The sequence below is a fragment of the Mastigoproctus giganteus genome, chromosome 6, assembly GCF_048544385.1.
Source record: "Mastigoproctus giganteus isolate SK-2022 chromosome 6, ASM4854438v1, whole genome shotgun sequence".
In the NCBI taxonomy this organism is placed as follows: domain Eukaryota; kingdom Metazoa; phylum Arthropoda; class Arachnida; order Uropygi; family Thelyphonidae; genus Mastigoproctus; species Mastigoproctus giganteus.
In genome coordinates, this window is record NC_143580.1 from 219,067,839 (window position 1) to 219,088,243 (window position 20,405).

Here is a 20,405-nt window from a genome sequence, read left to right on the forward strand (position 1 = left end):
AAATAGAACAGTGTTAATACAATTTTTATCCCTTGTAGTTTTTTTTTTGTCCCCGAAATATATCTAATAAGGAGATCTGTATCTAGGAATTGAACAGAGTTGCTAATATGAAAAAATCAGTGTGTGTGTGTGCGCTGGGAAGGTGCAGTTATTTTTTCTACTTCATTGTTCTCTGCCATAAACATTTTTTGAAATTACTGCTTATTCTAACTCAGAATGAGTGTCTTTAGTTTCAGGATATACCTATGTATTGACAAGTATTGCCTTGTCTTTGTGTAAAATATTGAATGCAGCTTTTATGTTTCATAGTTTTTTTACTTCTTGCCTAGCTGTACACTGACTGCTTGTTAAGTAGTGTGTCCTGATTTTCCATAGTGTTTGTTGTGGATACAGGGTGTCCTTGAAATAAGTGCAATAAGGACCGATAAAATGAAAAAATGTTATATAAACATGGGTTTGAAAGTGCTTCGTTTGCAAATGGGGACATTTGAAAATTTTCTTAAACCTATTTAACAGAAAACAGTCCTATCATCAGTGGCAGTTTTCTATCAGTGTTTGGACTGGTATCTTTGAAGACCATTTGATAGGTCTATGCTTTGCCCCATACCATCATTTTTTTTAACACACTTTGCCAGAATTTGGACACTGTTCCACTGGATATTTGAGGAAATGTGGTTCATGCATGATGGTGCACAAAAAACTGTCTGGCACTTAGTTTAGGCCTACCATATCATTACTTTAGTGCTGATGATATGGTAGGCCTAAAAACTGGAGTGGCAAGGGTATTAAAAGAGGAATGGAGCACTTGGTTAGAAATAGGTGGTTCTTGTCATCATTAATTTTGGCTGAAAAGGGAGCTGCATAACTTCCTGTGAAAGTGGGTTAATAATTGGTAGACATTTACTACTACATAGAAATAAGTACTAAAAGGAAAGAGATTTAAACAATTTCAACTGATACATGCCACTGAAGTAAAAAAGATTTCAAAACATGTTTGTACATGTTGGATCAACATGTGCAAATGTGTCTGGTTAACATGTAACTTTGGTTAAATATGGTTATATTTGTGGAAACAGCAGCAACTTTTGATAAGCCTATTTAAAGAGGAGATTAGAAATGGTCATAAAAGTCATATGAGCACTGTTCAGAGTTAGCAAATTAAAAATTACAACAAGCGATCAATGGTGAGCGACACTGACTCATATCCCAATCCAGTTCATGGTCCAAAAGAAGTTTTGAAAGAAGGCAAATTAATGAACTCCCCAAGAAAAAGAACTGAATTGCAAATGTCTGGTGAAAGAAATCCTGAACAGGCCAAGCAAGTCGAGCTGATAATTTTGGCATTTTATCCTCACCCATGCAGAAAGCCTCTTCATGTTTCTCTCTTCTGGCTTTAGCAATTTGAAGCAATTTGCTTGTTTCTTTTAAATGCTATGCCAATGTTTGGAAATCTGAACATAGTTCTTCAGTACAGCATGCCTTATATCTGTGTTAGTCCCTTTTTTCCCAAATATTGGATGACTGCATGGTGAAACACAAGGAAGTTTATGCCAATGTTTGGAAATCTTAACATAGCTCTTCAGTACAGCACCCCTTATATCTGTACCGAGATCTTCACTCCTAGATATGTCAAAGAATGTTATGTGCAAATTTATTTTATTAACAGATTTTAAATCATTCCATTTTGGAAATAGATTACCTTAATAGACTAAACCAGAAGGATGATTTTGATTTAGTCATAGGCATTTCTACTGTCAAGATCATGGAGAATCTAAAACAAGAGGAAAAGAGTCTGTTCTTTTTGCTTGTTGGGGAAGTACTTTATGACTTCCAATTTTTAAATGGTGAAGTAGCACAAATTTCAGCAATTGGCACTGCATTATTTTCAAATTTACAATTTTTTATGGACATGTTTCCAGTACTTCTTGGTGGTGTTAAAGATAAAGGAATAGTTTAAGCAGTAGATATTCTTCAGCATCATTTCTATCAGTTTCGGAGTGAGAACCTACAAGCTGCTATTATGAAATAAGATAGAATCAATGTGAAATGGTCCTTAGTTGGGGAACTGACAAGTGCACAAGGAAGCTTGAAATATAGAAAATTATCCCAAATCATGCTTGGCATTTCAATAATTCCTCATAGCAGTGCTGAGTGTGAGAGATTATTCAGCCAGGTTAGAAAAACAAAAACTAATTCTCTTTCTGATGAAGCATTAGAAATGCTTTTAATGGCCAAGTATGGACAACAGAGCACTGTTATACACAAGACTTTTGACTCTATTTCTGAAGAGGGCATACAATAAGGTCTACAACAATATCTTTCTTGAAGCAATCAAAATCAGTTTATGTCTAATAGCAAATAAAAACGGAAATCCCTAGACAGAAAAATATTAGGTAAGCTAATGTTTAAATGCATACTATACTGGTAAACAATACTATGACTGTATTTTAATTGCTAGTGCAGTGTTGACTTTAAAAAAAAATCTGGTTTTTCTGAAAAATCTCCTGTGCTCTTCCTTCTGCTTAGGGTGGTTGAGTGGGAGAAGATAGTGGTAATCAATGGAAGCTGCTCTTTGTGGACTAATGGCCTGGTGTTGTTTTGTATGTTTATCAATGATATTGATAAAGGTATATCAGACTTAATGTTGAAGTTTGCAGATGATACAGAGGTTGGCAGGATTGATAATGAAAGTAATGGTAGTGTGCTACTGCAACAGGATCTAGAGCAGATGGGCTGAGAAGTGGCAACTGAAGTTTAACATTGATAAATGCAAAGTGTTGTATATGGGTAGAAGTAACCCCAGAGAAACGTACCAATTGTGTGGTACTGCACTTAGGCTGGTCAAAAATAAAAAAGACCTGGGAGTAATTGTGCAGTAAGATATGAAATTTTCTGAGCAGTGCAGACAGGCTGCCAGAGGAGATCATGGGGTATTGTCAATGATATACAGGAATTTTTCTAGTAGGGAAAAGGAGGTGATCATCCTTTTGTATAAGGCAATAGTCAGACCACGCCTTGAGTACTGTGCATAGATGTGGAGGCATCATTTTAGGAAGGATGTAGAGTTGTTTGAGTGAGTACATAGAAGGGCAACAAGATTGCTGAGAGCAACGAAAGGGTGGTCTTACCAAGGAAGGCTTAAGTTCTGCAAATTGGAGCATCTGGAGACTAGGCACCTGCGAAGTGATCTGATTGAGGTGTAAGGCCTTGAATGGGTTGAGCAGGCTCAATTCTGATGAGATTCTTCCTCTTGCTCAGGTTACGAACCTGAAGGGGCATAAATTCAAATTGAGGAAAGACAGTTATAGAATAGATCTGCGGAAATTTGCCTTTAGCAAGTAGGTAGTTGATTGCTGGAACAAACTTCCATCTGTCGTTGAAGAAGTTTATAGCTTAAATAAATTAAAGGAGGAACTGGACAAACATTTAGAGGGAATGGATGTGAAATGTGTTTTTTTTTTTTTTTTTTTTTTTTTGGCTGATGCTACATAAGCTTGCTTTCTTGCATGACATGCCTTGATTACTACTACTACTGCAACAAATGCCTGATCTCCAGCTCTTTGAAAGTCACATGTGCACTATGAACTTGATTCTTTAACTGGAAGGGAGGAAAAATTTTGTTGGATGAAATAATTGAATGGTTTAAGTTTCTTTAAAATGTATTCATTCTAATGCTAATGGTATCTTTTGCAATTTGTTTTTAGGGTTTATTCAAAGCAAGAAAAATTCTTCAAGAAAATTTTGGCAATGTATATCTGAGGTTTGGGGATGCAATTTCATTTCGAGAATTCTGTGGCAATAGAGCTGACAGAAGTATTCACAATCTATCACCAAGGTATGTTAACTTTATTTATTTTGAAAGGCAGGAGGTGGAAATAAAATGGTAGCCACGTTATAATGTTTTATCAATTGCAAATTAGAAATGAATATTGTCATATTATTCTTTGTATACTTGAATGCCTTAGAAGCTAATGTAAATGTTTTTGAATTTGGGGGTAGAGTAATTTTTTGGATTGTTGTCTTGTTTTCTGTAAGAACAGCCATTCACTACATTTTTACCTCAGCTTTAACCTGAACTTATAGTAATTTCCAAATCCACTCATTTTTTTCAATAAATGGAGAAATGTGTTCATGGTGTATGTCCAGAAAATTTGATATTTTGCTTTTATCGTAAGAATTACAATAAAATTTTAAAATTTTAATGTTTTGCTAATAGTTTTAATAGAATTTTGTTCTGTATTAATGAACTCCCCAGAAAAAAAAAATTCCTTCTATTAAAAGATGAAAATGGCTACTGAATCTTGCTTTATTCAGTAATGTAATTCAGTGCAGCAACTAAAATAATTAAATGTATATAAGTTCCTTTTTACTGAATACAAATTCAAAATACATTCCATAATTATTAAATGTATTAGTATTAGTTATATTAATGCAAGGAAACCACCAGATTTTCCTGCACTAGACACAAAAAAATATATAAAATAACTAAATAAAAGTAAGAATATAAAAGTAGAAAATTATCTGTAGTTTCCCATTTCATGTAACTATTCAGTTGACCTTTGAATTTCACCAAGCTGTCATCCTCAACTACCCATTGAAGGTAACTTATTCCTGTAATTAACAAGTTGCTGTTAAAAGAAAACATTCTACAGTCCAGTCTGAATCTCTTTCCTTTTAATTTTAAATGATGGTCACTAATTCTGGACCATTTACAATAATGAAAAAATTTGGCCTTTGTTCGTTTTACTATCCCCACCCAAAAGCCTTAATGACCTCACTGAGTTTCCCTGGTAGCTAAGCTCCATATCCCATATATTTGAAGTTTTTCCTTATACTGAAAAATCTTACTTTTTTTTCATATTTTGCCAAGTGAGTTGCCTATCTCTGGGCATTTTTAGAAGGTCACCTTTTTTAAGATGCAACTTCCATACTTGGACATGTTATTTACATGTAGCCTTACAATTTCCTTATATAGTGGAATTATGATGTCACTATCTCTACAGGCAAATGTTCAATAAATCATTGATAGGACACTGGGGCTTCCTTGCTGCCTGTTTACACAGCTTGAAGAACTTCATATCTAGCCCCATATTGTAACTTCCAAATCCCTTTCTTCCTCTACTTTTTTTAGTTCAACCCTACGAGCTGGGAAAGTCATTTTGGGATTGTAATTCCCCAAGTATAAGCCCTTGCATTTTTCTGCATTAAGACATAGCTGCCAATTTTTCGAGCATCCCTGAAGTCTGTCTATCCTGAAGAAGCTGTGCTTGGCTCTGATCAGTAATTACTCTACCAATCTTAACATCATCTGCAAATTTTGACATCACACCCTCCATTCCTTCATCATTTAAAAAAATCTAAAATAACAGTGATTCTTGGGAAACCCCACTTGTTACATTAGCCCAATCTGAAGTAGAATTACTCACAACTCTCTGCCTTGTGCCCTGAAGAAACTGTGCAATCCATCTTAGAATTTTACCCATGAACACAATGTATTCCATCTTTTATAGTAACCATCATGAGGGACTAAGTCAAATGCTTTGCTGAAATCCAAATAAAAAATGTCGAAATTATTTCCCTACATCCAGCTCATGGGTAACTGTGAAAATTGCTAACCAGACTAGTTAAACATGATTTTCCCTTAATATGTATATAAACTTCCCTTGCTTATAATTGAAGGAAAGAGAATTTTGACATATTAGTTATGCCAAAGTCGTAACGGAGTTGTGAAGTTCATAATTTTTTATAAGAAACCATTTTATATCTTATCATTATGTAAATTGTTCATCGTATAAGTTAGTGCAAACGCATCATACAAGTACGCAGCTAAACTCTGAATTAGCAAAAATATGCAAAGGTGGCATCATTTAAGTTATATCTCATATTGTGAATACCTTCACAATGAGTTGCCATGATATTGCACTACTTTGAATAAGTAATGGTTCACCAAAGGAGAAGACTGTTGTTACTTATTCTCAGTGGATACCACCGCCCAGACGGCACTGTTTCAGGGATATTTGGCCCTTCTTCGGTGGGTGAGTAGGTACCCTAATGATGCAATGATGACAAAACAGATATGAAGTATAACTTCACAATATGAGAGATGCCTGATGGTGTATAATACCTCAGGCTGCGAGAGATTTAGACAATGTACAAGTTAGTGCAAATGCCTCTTGCAACCTGAGGCTAAAGCCCTTAACATATTTCAGTCTTAATTTATATTATACACCATCAGGCATCTCTCATATTGTGGAGTTATACTTCATAACTGTTTTGTCATCATTGCATCACTAGGGTACCTACTCACCCACCGAAGAAGGGCCAAATATCCCTGAAACGGTGCCGTCTGGGTGGTGGTATCCATCTGAAAATAAGTAACAACAGTCTTCTCCTTTGGTGAAGCGTTACTTATTTGAAGTAGTGCAATATCATGGCAACTCACAATATGAGATATAACTTAAACGATGCCGCCTTTGCATATTTTTGCTAATTCAGAGTTTAGCTGTGTACTAATATGATGCGTTTGCACTAACTTGTACGTTGTCTAAATCTCTTGCAGTCTGAGGCTAAAGCCCTTACCATATTTCAGTAAACTGTTCATTTAATATGAACAGCTTAAGTATTATTTTTAAGATAAATTTTAATTAAATTATGGTGCATATAAATACACCTAAAAATAAGAAAGCATTTTTTGTAGTGGTTTCTAATTCATATTATTTTTAATTTTTTTTCAGCTTCAAGACATTTTTGGCACCTCACGAGCAGGTGCTTTGCTCTGACCTAGCAAATAGAATTATTCGAATGCATCATTGTAATTTGTTACTTTCTCCATTCCCTCTTGTTTGTCTTGTGCTTGGCCATCCAGATGTGCTTATAAGAAATCACATTCATTTAAATCATATAGTAGAAGATATTTTATGGTTGAAAGAACTTGTACATCGAACAGGAGCAACTATAGTTTATCAAGGTAAGTGCTTAATCTCTCTACAGCTGAAAATTAGGAACAGCATTTTAGTAATAACAGCTATCTATATTAGTCTATCATATATATATTTATATGTGTGTATACATACAGTCGATTCCGGTTATTTGGGACACGTCGGGACTAGTGCATTTTGACCCAATTAAGCGGCTGCCCCAATTATCCGATGTTTCACGTAAATAGTTAAAAATACAATGGACCCTCCGCTTTACAATTAGTTCACTGTAAATCAAATCATGTTACGATGGCGTCACCATAGTAAAGTACCATTCACTATACGATGTGTAGTAAGCACCGGTCGATGCGATCACATTTGTGAATTGAATTTTAATTCTATTAAACAGCAATTCTAATTAGCAAAAATAGGAGGAATGTTATCCACAGGCTATAAAAGTAAAGATATATTAAACACAGATTTACCCTTTATTACCTTACCAATTCAAAAATTAAATGATATGTGAAAATAAGAAGAATATACGTGATAATCGGAATAATTAATACGTACTGGAATATGTACATACTAGCTAGTTGACATCTCTGTTCACTGACATTTGTGGGTAGGGATTAAAATTTAAAACAGTAAAAAAATAAGCAATCAATAACAAAGAACACAGAACACACAAATTGCAAGTAACACGATATGCGCAAGTGAGAACGGAGTAACAAGTTACGAAGCTTTAAAAATAGGAATGAAGAGAAGATTTTGAAAATTAATTTTATTATATGATTGAAGATTCCATGGAAGTGTAAACACATTTCACCATAATAACCCACAGAATTCCAGCTGTCGGTATTACTGCAAATTCAGTAAGATCGAGTTTACTATCCGTTTATGATAGATTGCACTAACAGAAAAGCCCAATGAACAGGTGACTGCTAATTGTTTTTATTTTTTTATGGTTGTGACCTCCAGAAATCCGACCAAACCATGTGGTTCGGTCTGAGACAATTGTAGGGTAATCTTGTGCTGCGGTCTCCTGCCTCAATTAAACAGCATGTTGTCCCAATTAAGCGAAGTAAACCCTGGCTATTTTCTTGATTGGGTTCTGTTTTTTAAGATTTGCCCCAAATAAACAGCTGTCCCGATTAACCGATGGCCCAAATAACCGGAATCTACTGTTTATATACAGTGGAACTTCTATTTAACGAATTTCTCTATATTACGAATTTTTTCGCTAAACATTGCACCTTGAAACGAAATTACATGTAAAATTAACCCCACATAGCAAAGTGTTAGTCTCTCTAAAGCGAATTTTTACAAAAATTAGTAAAAGCATTTTTGAAGATTTTCAAGCATTTACTGCTAAACAGTCAATCAAATATACTGCCTCCTTCCTTCCAAAATTGCACATTAGCATCTGGAATTAAATAATCATCCTTTTAGTGAACACTTGTGATCATTGACATCCATAGGAGGATCTTTGTTTCATTTTTGTTACAGTTATTAAACCAAATGGGTTTTCTTAAAAGTGGTCGTAAACTTTACAATAAATAGGGTAGATTTGTAAATTGATGTTGGCTCAGGGGAAAACGAAATTCACTGTGGTAAACTTTAGCATGCTGCGGTGGCAATACATAGAATGCTGCCATAGTCGGTTTTTTAGTAACTCCTAGCTGACCGGGCTAGCCAGGTGGGTAATGTGCTTGCCTGGCAACCCAAAGGTCGCGGATTCGAATCCCGCCTCGGGCTTGGATCACAGTAAAATGCAAAAACCTTGGGAGGTGCATTATGGCCACAGAAGCTGATGCGCCAACAACTAATAAAAAAAAAATAAATAATAACTCCTACTGAGTGACCTTCGCTTCTCACCTCAACTGTACCACGTGACCTTCCTGTCAATCATTATATGATATGTCCGCTCTCATCTAACCGGACTCCCAGTAGATTGTTTTCATGAATTTTTTTTTTTTTTAATTACGTTCGTCATCAATCACATAGGCCATATGCTCTTGTATTTTTTTTTTCCTGAAACGTAACATACAGCGTACATTAATCATAAATTTTCTTTGATGTATATATTTGCTGATGCTATCGAGGCAGTGTTAGGTGGGTCGGAAAACTGCTAGCTTGGGGGGAGACAAAGACCAATAGATTGACAGTAGCCACTGGCAGAGGTGAAAGAGATTCTTGCACTGCTTCTATTAGAATGAGCAGAAGCCTGAAAAACAAGATGCATGGTATTTCAGAGACTGCTGGGAGCCATTGCGGTACAAGTAAACACATGGGTTGTGTTAGGGTAGCTAAGATTAGAAACAGGTGCAGGTATACTTGCGTGTACACCAATGCTAGGAGTTTAGTAAATAAATTTGATGAATTTGAGGTATTGCTCAAAACATCAAAGGCAGAAATTGTTGGGATATCAGAGACGTGGTGTCACACAGATATAAGGGATGCAGAACTGCAATTTGGGGAGTACAACGTCTACAGAAAGGATAGACAGGATAGGAAGGGGGGAGGGGTTATGCTATTAGTTAAGAAACACATAAAAACCAAGGAAGTGAAGCCAGTCGACATCGCTGGACAGTGCAGTGTTGAGTCAGTTTGGTGTGACATAAGCATTGGGAGATCAAAATTGAGAGTAGGAGTGTGCTATAGGCCTAATGACTCTGATGAGTATAATAAGAAACTGTACAGGGAAATAGAGTGGGCCAGTAAATCAGAGAGTCTTATAATGGGAGATTTTAATTTCCCAGATATTGACTGGAATTTGGGGGCTGGTTACTCACACACTAGCAGGGCTTTTGTGGATTTATTGGATGATTGTTTTCTACATCAGCATGTTCGGGAGGCAACTAGAGGGAGTAATACTCTTGATTTGATTATCAGCAGTGATTCTTCATTCATTAAGAATCTGCAGATAAATGAACCACTAGGTGGCAGTGATCACAGTGTGCTGAAGTGGGATTTACTGAAAGAGGTAACTACCATTAGGGGTAAAGGGAAGGGTTATTGCTTCCGTAAAGGCGACTACGATGGACTGAGACAGTATTTAAATTCTATACAGTGGGACCAACTGATGATGTTACCAACAGCAAATTCAAAATGGGAAGCATTCAAAGAACTTATCTTGGAAGCTACTAGGCTTTACATACCAACTAAGAAATATTGTTATTCTTAGTTGGTATGTAAAGGGAGTAAAGTAGGCCAAAATGGATGTCAGATGAACTAATGAGGCATATGGCAGAGAAGAAAAATGCATGGGATACTGACAAATTAACACATGACACAGAAGCCTATGATAGATACAAGTTGATATGCAACCAAGTTACAAAGGAGGTTAGGCAGGCGAAGGCAGATTACGAGAAATCCTTGGCAAGGGATGCAAAGAAAAACAGCAAAGAGTTCTTTACTTATGTAAACTCTAGAAGGAAGGGGATGAATCAGATTGGTCCACTTGATATTGATGGGTCAACTGTTGATGATCCTGCTCAGGTAGCTAACAAACTAAATGAATATTTTGCATCGACATTCGCACATGAGGAGTTATTCAGCAAGGGGAATGCCAGAGGTGTATTCAACTCTAGCAGTAAGCTACAGAATCTTGAAATAACTGGGAGTAAAGTGGAGGAGAAACTGTTGAAGATAAACACAAGAAAGGCACCCGGGGTGGGTGGGATCTATCCAGTTATATTAAAGGAGGCAGCAAAGGAAGTAAGCAAACCCTTGGCCATAGTTATGAGAGCTTCCTTGGACTCAGGGGAGGTACCCATGGACTGGAAATGTGCAAATGTGACCCCAATTCACAAAGGAGGATCAAAGGCTGAAACAAGTAATTATAGACCTGTGAGCTTAACTTCTGTTCCAGGAAAATTAATGGAGGCACTGGTTAAAGAAGCACTGCAGGATCATTTAGACAAGACTTCAGTTATAGTTCAGACACAGCATGGTTTTGTTAAGGGGAAGTCTTGCCTGACCAATTTAATTGGATACTATGATGCAGTCACAAAAGAGCTGGATGCAGGGAATAACTTTGATATTATATACTTGGATCTTAGAAAGGCTTTTGATACTGTTGCACATGGAAGACTGCTACACAAATTGGAGCAGTGTGACATTGGAGGCAAATTGCTGCTATGGATAAAGGGGTGGTTGAGGGGGAGAAGACAGAGAGTGGTAATCAATGGACACTGCTCATCGTGCACTGATGTTATTAGTGGAGTCCCTCAGGGCTCAGTGTTGGGTCCATTGTTGTTTTCTGTATTTATAAATGATATTGATGATGGTATATCAAGCTTAATGTCCAAGTTTGCAGATCCTGTTGCAGCAGCATCTGGAAAGGTTGAGCAGATGGGCTGAGAGGTGGCAAATGAAGTTTAACATTGACAAATGTAAAGTACTACACGTGGGAAACAGCAACCCCAGAGCAACGTATCAACTCTGTGGTACTACGCTGACAGTGGTAGAGAATGAAGGGGACTTGGGGGTGATTGTGCAGGCAGATATGAAGTTCTCTGAGCAGTACAGACGGGCTGCAAGAGTAGCTCATGGAGTATTGTCAATGATATACAGGAATTTTTCCAGCAGGGATAAGGAGGTGATTATTCCATTGTATAAGGCAATGGTCAGGCCACACCTAGAGTACTGTATACAGGTCTGGAGGCCTCATTTCAAGAAGGATGTAGAGCTGCTGGAACGAGTACAGAGAAGGGCAACAAGATTAGTGAATGGAACGAAGGGGTGCTCTTACGAAGAAAGGCTTAAGTTTTGCAAATTACAGTGTCTGGAGACTAGGCACCAGCGAGGTGATCTGATAGAGGTGTATAAAGCCTTGAATGGTTTAAGCATGCTCAATGCTGATGGGATTCTTCCTCTAGCTCAGAAAAATCGCCTGAGAGGGCATAAATTCAAATTGAGGAAAGACAGATGTAGGATAGACGTGCGGAAATTTGCCTTTAGCCAGCGGGTGGTTGGTTGGTGGAACAGACTGCCATCCCTTGTGGTGGAGGTTGATAGCCTAAATAAGTTTAAGGCTCAGCTGGACAGGTATTTTGAACGAACAGAGGGGTGAAGTGGAAGTGGGTTTTTTTTTTTTGGCTGATGCTGCATAAGCTTGCTTTCTTGCATCAAATGCCTCTACTAATGCTAAATGCTAATGCTAATGAATGAAAGCAGAATAAAAGAAATTCACAAAGTCGTATATTTCTTTAAAGTGATTGATAGGAAAGGTCATGTGATACTGTTGAATTGGCAAGTAGTAGTAGTAGTAGTAGTGGCACATGATGCAAGAAAGCAAGTGTAGGAGCTTATGCAGCATCAGCCAAAAAAAAAAAAAAAAAAAATCACACCATTCCCTCCAAATGCCTGTCCAGTTCCTCCTTAAATTTATTTAACCTATCAACTTCCACAACGACAGATGGAAGTTTGTTCCAGCCATTAACCACCCGCTGGCTAAAGGCAAATTTCCGCACATCTATTCTACATCTGTCCTTTCTTAATTTGAACTTATGTCCCCGTAGGTTCGTAATCTGAACAAGTGGAAGGATCCCATCAGAATTCAGCGTGCTCAACCCATTCAAGGCCTTATAGACCTCAATCAGATCACCGCGCAGGTGCCTAGTCTCCAGCCACTGCAATTTGCAGAACTTAAGCCTCTCCTGGTAAGAGAATCCCTTCATTCCCCTCACCAATCGTGTTGCTCTTCTCTGTACACGCTCAAGCAAATCTACATCCTTCCTAAAATGAGGCCTCCAGACCTGTACGCAGTACTCAAGGCGTGGCCTGACCATTGCCTTATACAGAGGGATAATCACCTCCTTTTCCCTGCTAGCAAAATTCCTATATATCATTGACAAAACCCCATGACCTGCCCTAGCAGCCTGTCTGCATTGCTCAGAAAACTTCATATCTGACTGCACAATTACTCCCAGGTCTTTTTCATTTTCTACCACCTTAAGTGTAGTACCACACAGTTGGTACGTTTCTCTGGGTTTACTTCTACCCATATGCAGTACTTTGCATTTGTCAAGGTTGAACTTCAGTTGCCACTTCTTAGCCCATCTGCCCAAATTATCTAGATCCTGTTGCAGTAGCACACTGCCATTACTGTCATTAACAACCCTGCCAACCTTTGTGTCATCTGCAAACTTCGACATTAAGCCTGATATACCTTCATCAATATCATTGATAAATACACAAAACAACAGTGGACCCAACACCGAACCCTGTGGGACTCCACTAATAACATTAGTCCACGAAGAGCAGCACCCATTGATTACCACCCTCTGTCTTCTCCCACTTACCCATCCTTTTATCCATTGTAGCAACTTACCCTTAATACCATTCTGCTCCAATTTGTACAGCAGTCTTCCATGCGCAACAGTGTCAAAAGCTTTCCTGAAATCCAAGTATATGATATCAAAATTATTTTTTGCATCCAGTTCCTTTGTGACCACATCATAATAACCAATCAAATTTGTCAGACAAGACTTTCCCTTAACAAACTCATGCTGTGTTTGAATTATTGCTGCAGTCTTGTCTAGATGATCCTGCAATGCATCTTTAACCAGTGACTCCATTATTTTACCCGGAACAGAAGTTAAACTAACTGGTCTGTAATTACTCGTGTCACCCTTCGATCCACCTTTGTGAATTGGGGACACATTTGCACATCTCCAGTCCGTGGGAACCTCCCCTGAGTCCAAGGATGCTCTCATAATTATGGCTAAGGGTTTGCTTAGTTGCTTTGCCGCCTCCTTTAAAATAACTGGATAGATCCCATCCATCCCAGGTGCCTTTCTTACGTTTAACTTCAACAATTTCTCCTCCACTTTGCTCTCAGTTATTACAAAATCATTAAGCACACTGCTACAATTTGATAACCTTCTTCCATTTTCAAACTGTAATAATTCCTCACGTGTGAATGTAGATGCAAAATACTCATTCAGTTTGTTTGCTATCTGAGCAGGATCATCAACAGTCGAACCATCGATGTCAAGTGGACCAATCATATTCATCCCCTTCCTTTTAGAGTTTATATAAGTAAAGAAATCCTTGCTATTTTTCTTAGCATCTTTTGCCAAAGATTTATCGTAATCCGCCTTCGCCTGCCGAACCTCCTTTGTGACCTGATTACAGACTAGCTTATATCTGCGACAGGCTTCTGCGTCACCTGATAATTTATATGCATCTCATGCATTTTTCTTCTCTGTCACGAGTCTCATTAGTTCATTTGATAACCATTTAGGCCTAAACCTTGAACGATATTTCTTAATCGGTATATAAAGTCTAGTAGGTTCCACGATTAATTCCTTGAATGCTTCCCACTTAGAATTTACTGTTGGTAACATCGTCAGTTGATCCCACTGTACAGAATTTAAAAACTGTCTGAGACCACTGTACTCCCCTTTACGGAAGCAAAAACCCTTTTCTTTACCCCTGACGGTAGTTACCTCTTTGAGTAAATCCCACTTCAGCACACTGTGATCACTGCCACCTAGTGGTTCCTTTATCTGCAAATTCTTAATACACGAATGATCACTGCTGATAACCAGATCAAGAGTGTTACTTTCTCTGGTTGCCTCTCGAACATGCTGCTGCAGAAAACAATCATCCAATAAATCCACAAAAGTCTGACTAGTGTGTGAGTGACCAATCGACAAGTTCCAGTCAATATCTGGGAAGTTAAAATCCCCCATTATAAGACATTCTGATTTACTGGCCCACTCTATTTCTCTGTACAATTGTTCATTGTACTCATTCAAGTCATTAGGCCTATAACACACTCCTACCCTTATTTTTCTTTTCGCAGTGCTTATCTCACACCAAACTGACTCAACAGAGCACTGTTCATCTATATTAACTGGGTGCACTTCCTTTGATTTTATGTTTTTCTTAATTAACAGCATAACACCCCCTCACTTTCTGTCCTGTCTATCCTTTCTGTACACATTGTACTCCCCAAATTCCAGTTCTGCATTCCTTATATCTTTGTGACACCACGTCTCTGCTATCCCAACAATATCCGCCTCTGATGTCTTGACCAACACTTCAAATTCATCAAATTTATTTACTATACTTCTAGCATTGGTATACATGCAAGCATACATGCTCCTATGCCTATTCCTTGTTACCCTAACACATCCCATATACCCAACTATTCCATGATGACTACCATCCGTCCCTGAAACCCCCAACACCCCTCGCTCCAGGTCGCTTCTTATTCTAATAGAAGTTGTGCAAGAATCACCTTCACAACTGCCTGCGGTTACTGTTAAACTATTAGTCTTTGTATCCCCCCAAACTAGCAGTTTTCCGACCCACCTAACACTGCCTCGATAGCATCAGCAAATATTCTTGCACCCTTTCTATTTAAGTGTATCCCATCCCTGTAGAAGCAATCTCTCCTGTTAACAAGTACAGTCCAGGCTGAAAAAAATTCTACCCCTTGAGCCTTGCACAATCTTTCCAGGGCCGAATTGATCGACAAGGCTCTCATCATGTACTCCCTCCTATCGTGTCTGGGCAGAATTGCAGACACTTTCAAATTCAACCCTATTTCACGGCTTTTTTTCAACAGTGACCTGTACTTCTTGAGTAATTCCGCCGGTCTCCTACTCTTAATATCATTAGTGCCAACGTGTACAACTATATCACCTTTTGTGCCCTTGAAAGATGATATCCGCTCTACAACGTCATCAACCTTTGCCCCTGGCAGACATACCCTGGTCCTGTTCCACCTATCCTTTTTACAAAGGATGTTCCCCGTTTCCCTGACAGTAGTCACCAACAACAACTAGTTCCTGTGGGACCATCGCATTCTGCCTTAGGGGGTGCTGCTGTGTTGCGTGATGACCAAGTGCAAGCTCTGGCCTTGATGTGGGCAGCTGAGAGCCTGATGGGCCCCTCAATTTAGATCTTTCGAGGGCATCCACCCTGTCCTTCAAACTCTCATATAGGCCCATAACAACGCTGAGTTGTCGCCTGATTTCCTTACACTCCTTACATCGCGCACACACAAAGACATCCCCCATGGCAATATCATGTTCCGTTCCAGAGAGTTCGGCAAACATTTCACAAGTTGCACATTTTTTTAGGCTGTGATGCGTTGGAGAATTGCCCCCCTCAGTTCTCCCCCGAGTCACAGCACTCCTGCCACTTTGTGCCCGTTGCTTTGCTGCTCTAGTTTGGGGCATGGTAGCTTAAATTAATAAAATCAATAAATTAAATGTCAATAGTATTTGAATAGAAACTATTAAATAGAAACAGTGAAGCGTATTACTGTATAATTATGCGTTAGGGCTACCTGCTAGGTAGCCCTAACGCATAATTCTACCTCAATAGCTACCTCAATTAAAAAATTTGAATTCCCTACCACTATATCCAAAAACAATGGCTACAAAAATGGAACGAAATAACGGTTTTACCTATCGTAAGTAAAATCCACAAAAACTCTTTATTTATCTAAATAAAAAATAAAAAATAACCAGCGTAACTATAACTATATGACTACGTATTAAGTACAATATAAAATAACAATCATGTAAATAAAAGGCAAACACTTATCGTTTTTGCGGAGCCTGTAACTGACAGCTGTAACTTTTAAAGAGATTCAGCGCCCTCTATCTGAACGTCATTGAGTAGGCGGTACTAACAATTCACTATATGGCCAGCGCAGCGAAATTTACGGTGTATGTATCGGCAAGAGCTGCAGTAGAGTAATTTTTCAATTGCGGAGACAATGTCGAACAGAAAGTGTTTAAGTAATAATGATAAAGCAAAGATTGTTATGATATTAACCAGGGTTTTAAGAAAAAAGATGTTGCGGAGAAATATGGCATACCTGCAAGCAGTTTATCTATGATTTTAAAAAATCGAGAACCAATTTTAAATGCAATTGAAGGAGGAGCAGACAAGGAGTGAATTAAGTTGTGTATATACGAAGATGTTGATAAAGCTGTTCTAAAATGGGTGCAAATGATACATGAAAAGAATATACCAATATCGGGCTTAACAATTAAGCAACAAGCTCTGAAATTTGCACAGTCCCTTGGACATACAGAATTTAATGCGAGCACTGGGTAGCTAGATAAATTTAAGAAGCGCCACAGAATTGTGGAAAAGGTTATTTGTGGAGAAAGTGTTAACGTAAGCGAAGAAGATTGCAACAGTTGTGGAGGATCAATACCTTAAAGAAGATTTTGGAAGAATATGAGCGTAAGGATGTTTTTAATGCTAACGAAATGAGTTTATTCTTTAAATGTTTATCGAATAGAACACTTGCTTTTAAGGATGATAAATGTTTTGGCGGAATACAAAGCAAAGAAAGAATCACTGTGCTAGTTGGAGCAAATATGACAAGAAGTGAAAAATTAAGACTTTTAGTCATCAGAATATCAAAAAACCCAAGATGTTTTAGAGGCACAAAATCTTTGGAAGTTGACTACACCTTTAATAAAAAAGCATGGATGACAAGTGATATTTTTGAAGAATGGATATTAAAACTAGACAAGCGTATAGCAAAAGAAAAAAGGAAAATCGTGTTGGTAACTGACAACTGTCCGGCACATCCTGCCAGTATTTCGGACAAACTTAAAAGTGCAAAGTTGTTGTTTTTACCACCAAACATAACGTCAAAACTCCAGCCAATGGACCAAGGCATTATTAAAAATTTTAAATTTCATTTTCGAAAGAGAATAATAATGAAGATTGTCAATGGGTTATCAGAAAATAGAAACTTGGAGGTTACAATTAACTTTAGAGATTGCATCTCTGAACTGGCAAAAGTTTGGACAAACGATGTCACTGAATACTCTATTCAAAATTTTTTTTCGAAAGCGGGATTTGCATTGAATACAGAAGTCGAACAACAACTGGACGAACAAGATGAACTGCCCCTTTCACAACTGAAAAACTTTTGGACATTATTAGAATTGTCTGGAAACATCGAAAATGAAATAACACTGAATAGTTATGTTTATGTAGATCACAGCAGAACATCTAAATGAAGATAAAATACTGCTGAACAGTGTTAGACGTGACCATGATCACGAATAAATTAACGATGACGCTGAAGACGCATCAGAACAACCCATAGAAAAGCCAACTCGCAAAGAAATGATTAACCCTTTTAAAATGGTTCATATGGGTCTACAGTTTTGTGAAAATGTTCCTGATAATATTTTTAATGCTCTGAACAAATATGAGGTTTTCTTTGAGAATCAGACAATTTTTTAATTGTACTGTGCAAACAAAATTACATTTTTTTTAAAAATTTATGATACTTACCAGCGAAAATTGTGTAAACGTAATTTAAATAAGCATGTTTTTGAAATAAAATACATTCAAAATAAATGTAGATTCGTTTTCATTTTCTAATTAGATAACAATTTCTAATAAAAAAGATATTCTCTGTATAACAAAATTTCTCTGTAACAAATTTTTTCGCTGGATTTATCGAATTTGTTATAGGGAAGTTCGACTGTATATATATAAATTTAGACCGGCGTCCACTTGATAACAGCGAGGCCGAATAATGTAAAATATCACGATAAAGATAGTGTAAACTATCCACAAAAAACAAATAAATGAAACAACCAAAAAGAGAGAACAGCTAATCATTGAGTCTCTTATCAGAGGTCCACAATAGTCATGGAAATTACTGGAATTTCACATTATTTGGCCTCAACGTTACCAAGTGGGCACTGGTCTGAATTTTATTCTTTGTCTTTTAAATTTATGGTACGTTTGCCAATCTATTTAAAATATTGAAAATTTTTGGTATTCTTCCATATTCTTTCCACATTCTTCCCCTCTTTACCTTTTTGTTTTTCTAATTGGATTTAGTTGTATTCACATTTTGCAGCACTTTCCTTCTTACTGTCTTACTTTAATTTGACTCACATTATGTTCTGGAAAATATTTTGTTGGACTCGCTAACACTGCCTCTTATGTTCACCATTTTTTCTTTTGTTATTTTTTATCTTTCTTAGTTTTACTTTTAATTTAATTCAACAAAATTACCTCAACAGTTCAACAGAATTGATCACCTCAACAAATGATAGATGCCGATTAACATGGTGTCAGGAGTGCAAATCCTGGTCTGCAGAGCAGTGGAAAATAGTCCTATGGACTGATGAGCCGAGGTTTGCACTCTACCAGTCTGATGGCTGTACGTGGGCATGGCAAATGCCAGGGGAACAGTTCCTTCCTAATTTTTTTTTTTTTTTTTTTTTTTATGTAAACCCCAAACACGAGAGGTATTAGAACCTATAGTACTGAGCACCGTGCTTGGGTTGGAGGTTGAGAAGACGAAAGAAGATAATTGTTTACATTGTACTTGAACTTCTGTAGCCTGTAATTTTCAGGAAATACGTATGAAGGAAGGTTGTTCCGGAAAACGGCAGTTGAATGAATAAACAAGGAAGATGAAAAGTTGGTTCTGTGAGTTTGGAGTTGGACAGTAAATGGATGTTGGCTGGTGGCGGCACGTGTTCGGACTGTTTTGAAAGAGAGAGCAGGAATTATAGAAGCCAATTCAGAAGAACAGTGCCCATGGAAGTATCTGTAGAAGAGGCATGCAGCAGAAACAGTACGTCTATGAGACAGCGAGTGGAGAGACTTTGTTAAAGATGAATCATTAATTAACCTAATTGCCCTCTTCTGAATGGAATCAAGAAACCTGAGAGAAGTTTTGGGGGCACCGCCCCAGATTTGGGAACAATATTCCATGGCAGGGCGGATTTGCGATTTATACAGAGTGAGCAGCTGTTTGGAAGAAAAGTAATGCCGAGAGCGAAAGAGAAAACCAAGTTTTTTAGATGCAGAGGAAGCAATATTTGTAATGTGCTTGTGCCAAGAGAGATTAGAAGTCAGGGTAATCCCCAAAAGAGATATATCATTTTGCCTAGAAATTGGAGTGTCACTAAAGATAAGCATAGGAGCAGAAGAATCCTTTTTGCGAGATATAAGACAAGACTGAGTTTTAGAAGGGTTGAAATCAACTAAGTTGTCTTTGCCCCACTGGAGAAATACCTGAAGATCGGCATTTAAGGAATTGATAGCAGATTTTCGAGAAGTTGAAGCTGATTGAGCAGGACAAGGTTTCTCAAAATGGAAAGTGGAATGCAATGTGCTATCATCGGCAAAACTATGGATAGGATTTCCAGTCAATGGAAGAAGGTCATTAATATACAAGAGGAAAAGAGTGGGGGAAAGAATTGAACCTTGGGGGACATCGGCATTAGTGGAGAAGTTAGAAGGCAGAAAGCCATCTACCATCACTCTCAGCGAACGATTAGAGAGAAAACTGGATAAACAATTACTAAAAACAGTTGGCAAATCATAAGATGGAAGCTTGTTTAGAAGACCTTTATGCCAAACACGATCAAAAGCCTTTGAGATATCAAGAGCAACTACTTGTGTTTCACCGAACCTTTCCATTGAATTAGTCCATAAATGGGTAACATAAGCCAGAATATCACCAGT

General features: G+C 37.7%; 1 protein-coding gene across 1 annotated transcript in view; it reads left to right on the top strand.

The window, feature by feature from the left end:
* Window positions 1-20,405, top strand: part of Gnpat (dihydroxyacetone phosphate acyltransferase) — a 153,907-nt gene that overhangs the window by 80,553 nt on the left and 52,949 nt on the right. Inside the window, exons 7-8 of the mRNA XM_090375697.1 lie at window positions 3,705-3,835; window positions 6,735-6,967. Of these exons, the coding sequence (XP_090231823.1) occupies window positions 3,705-3,835; window positions 6,735-6,967 (364 nt within the window). The remainder of the gene's footprint in view (window positions 1-3,704; window positions 3,836-6,734; window positions 6,968-20,405) is intronic.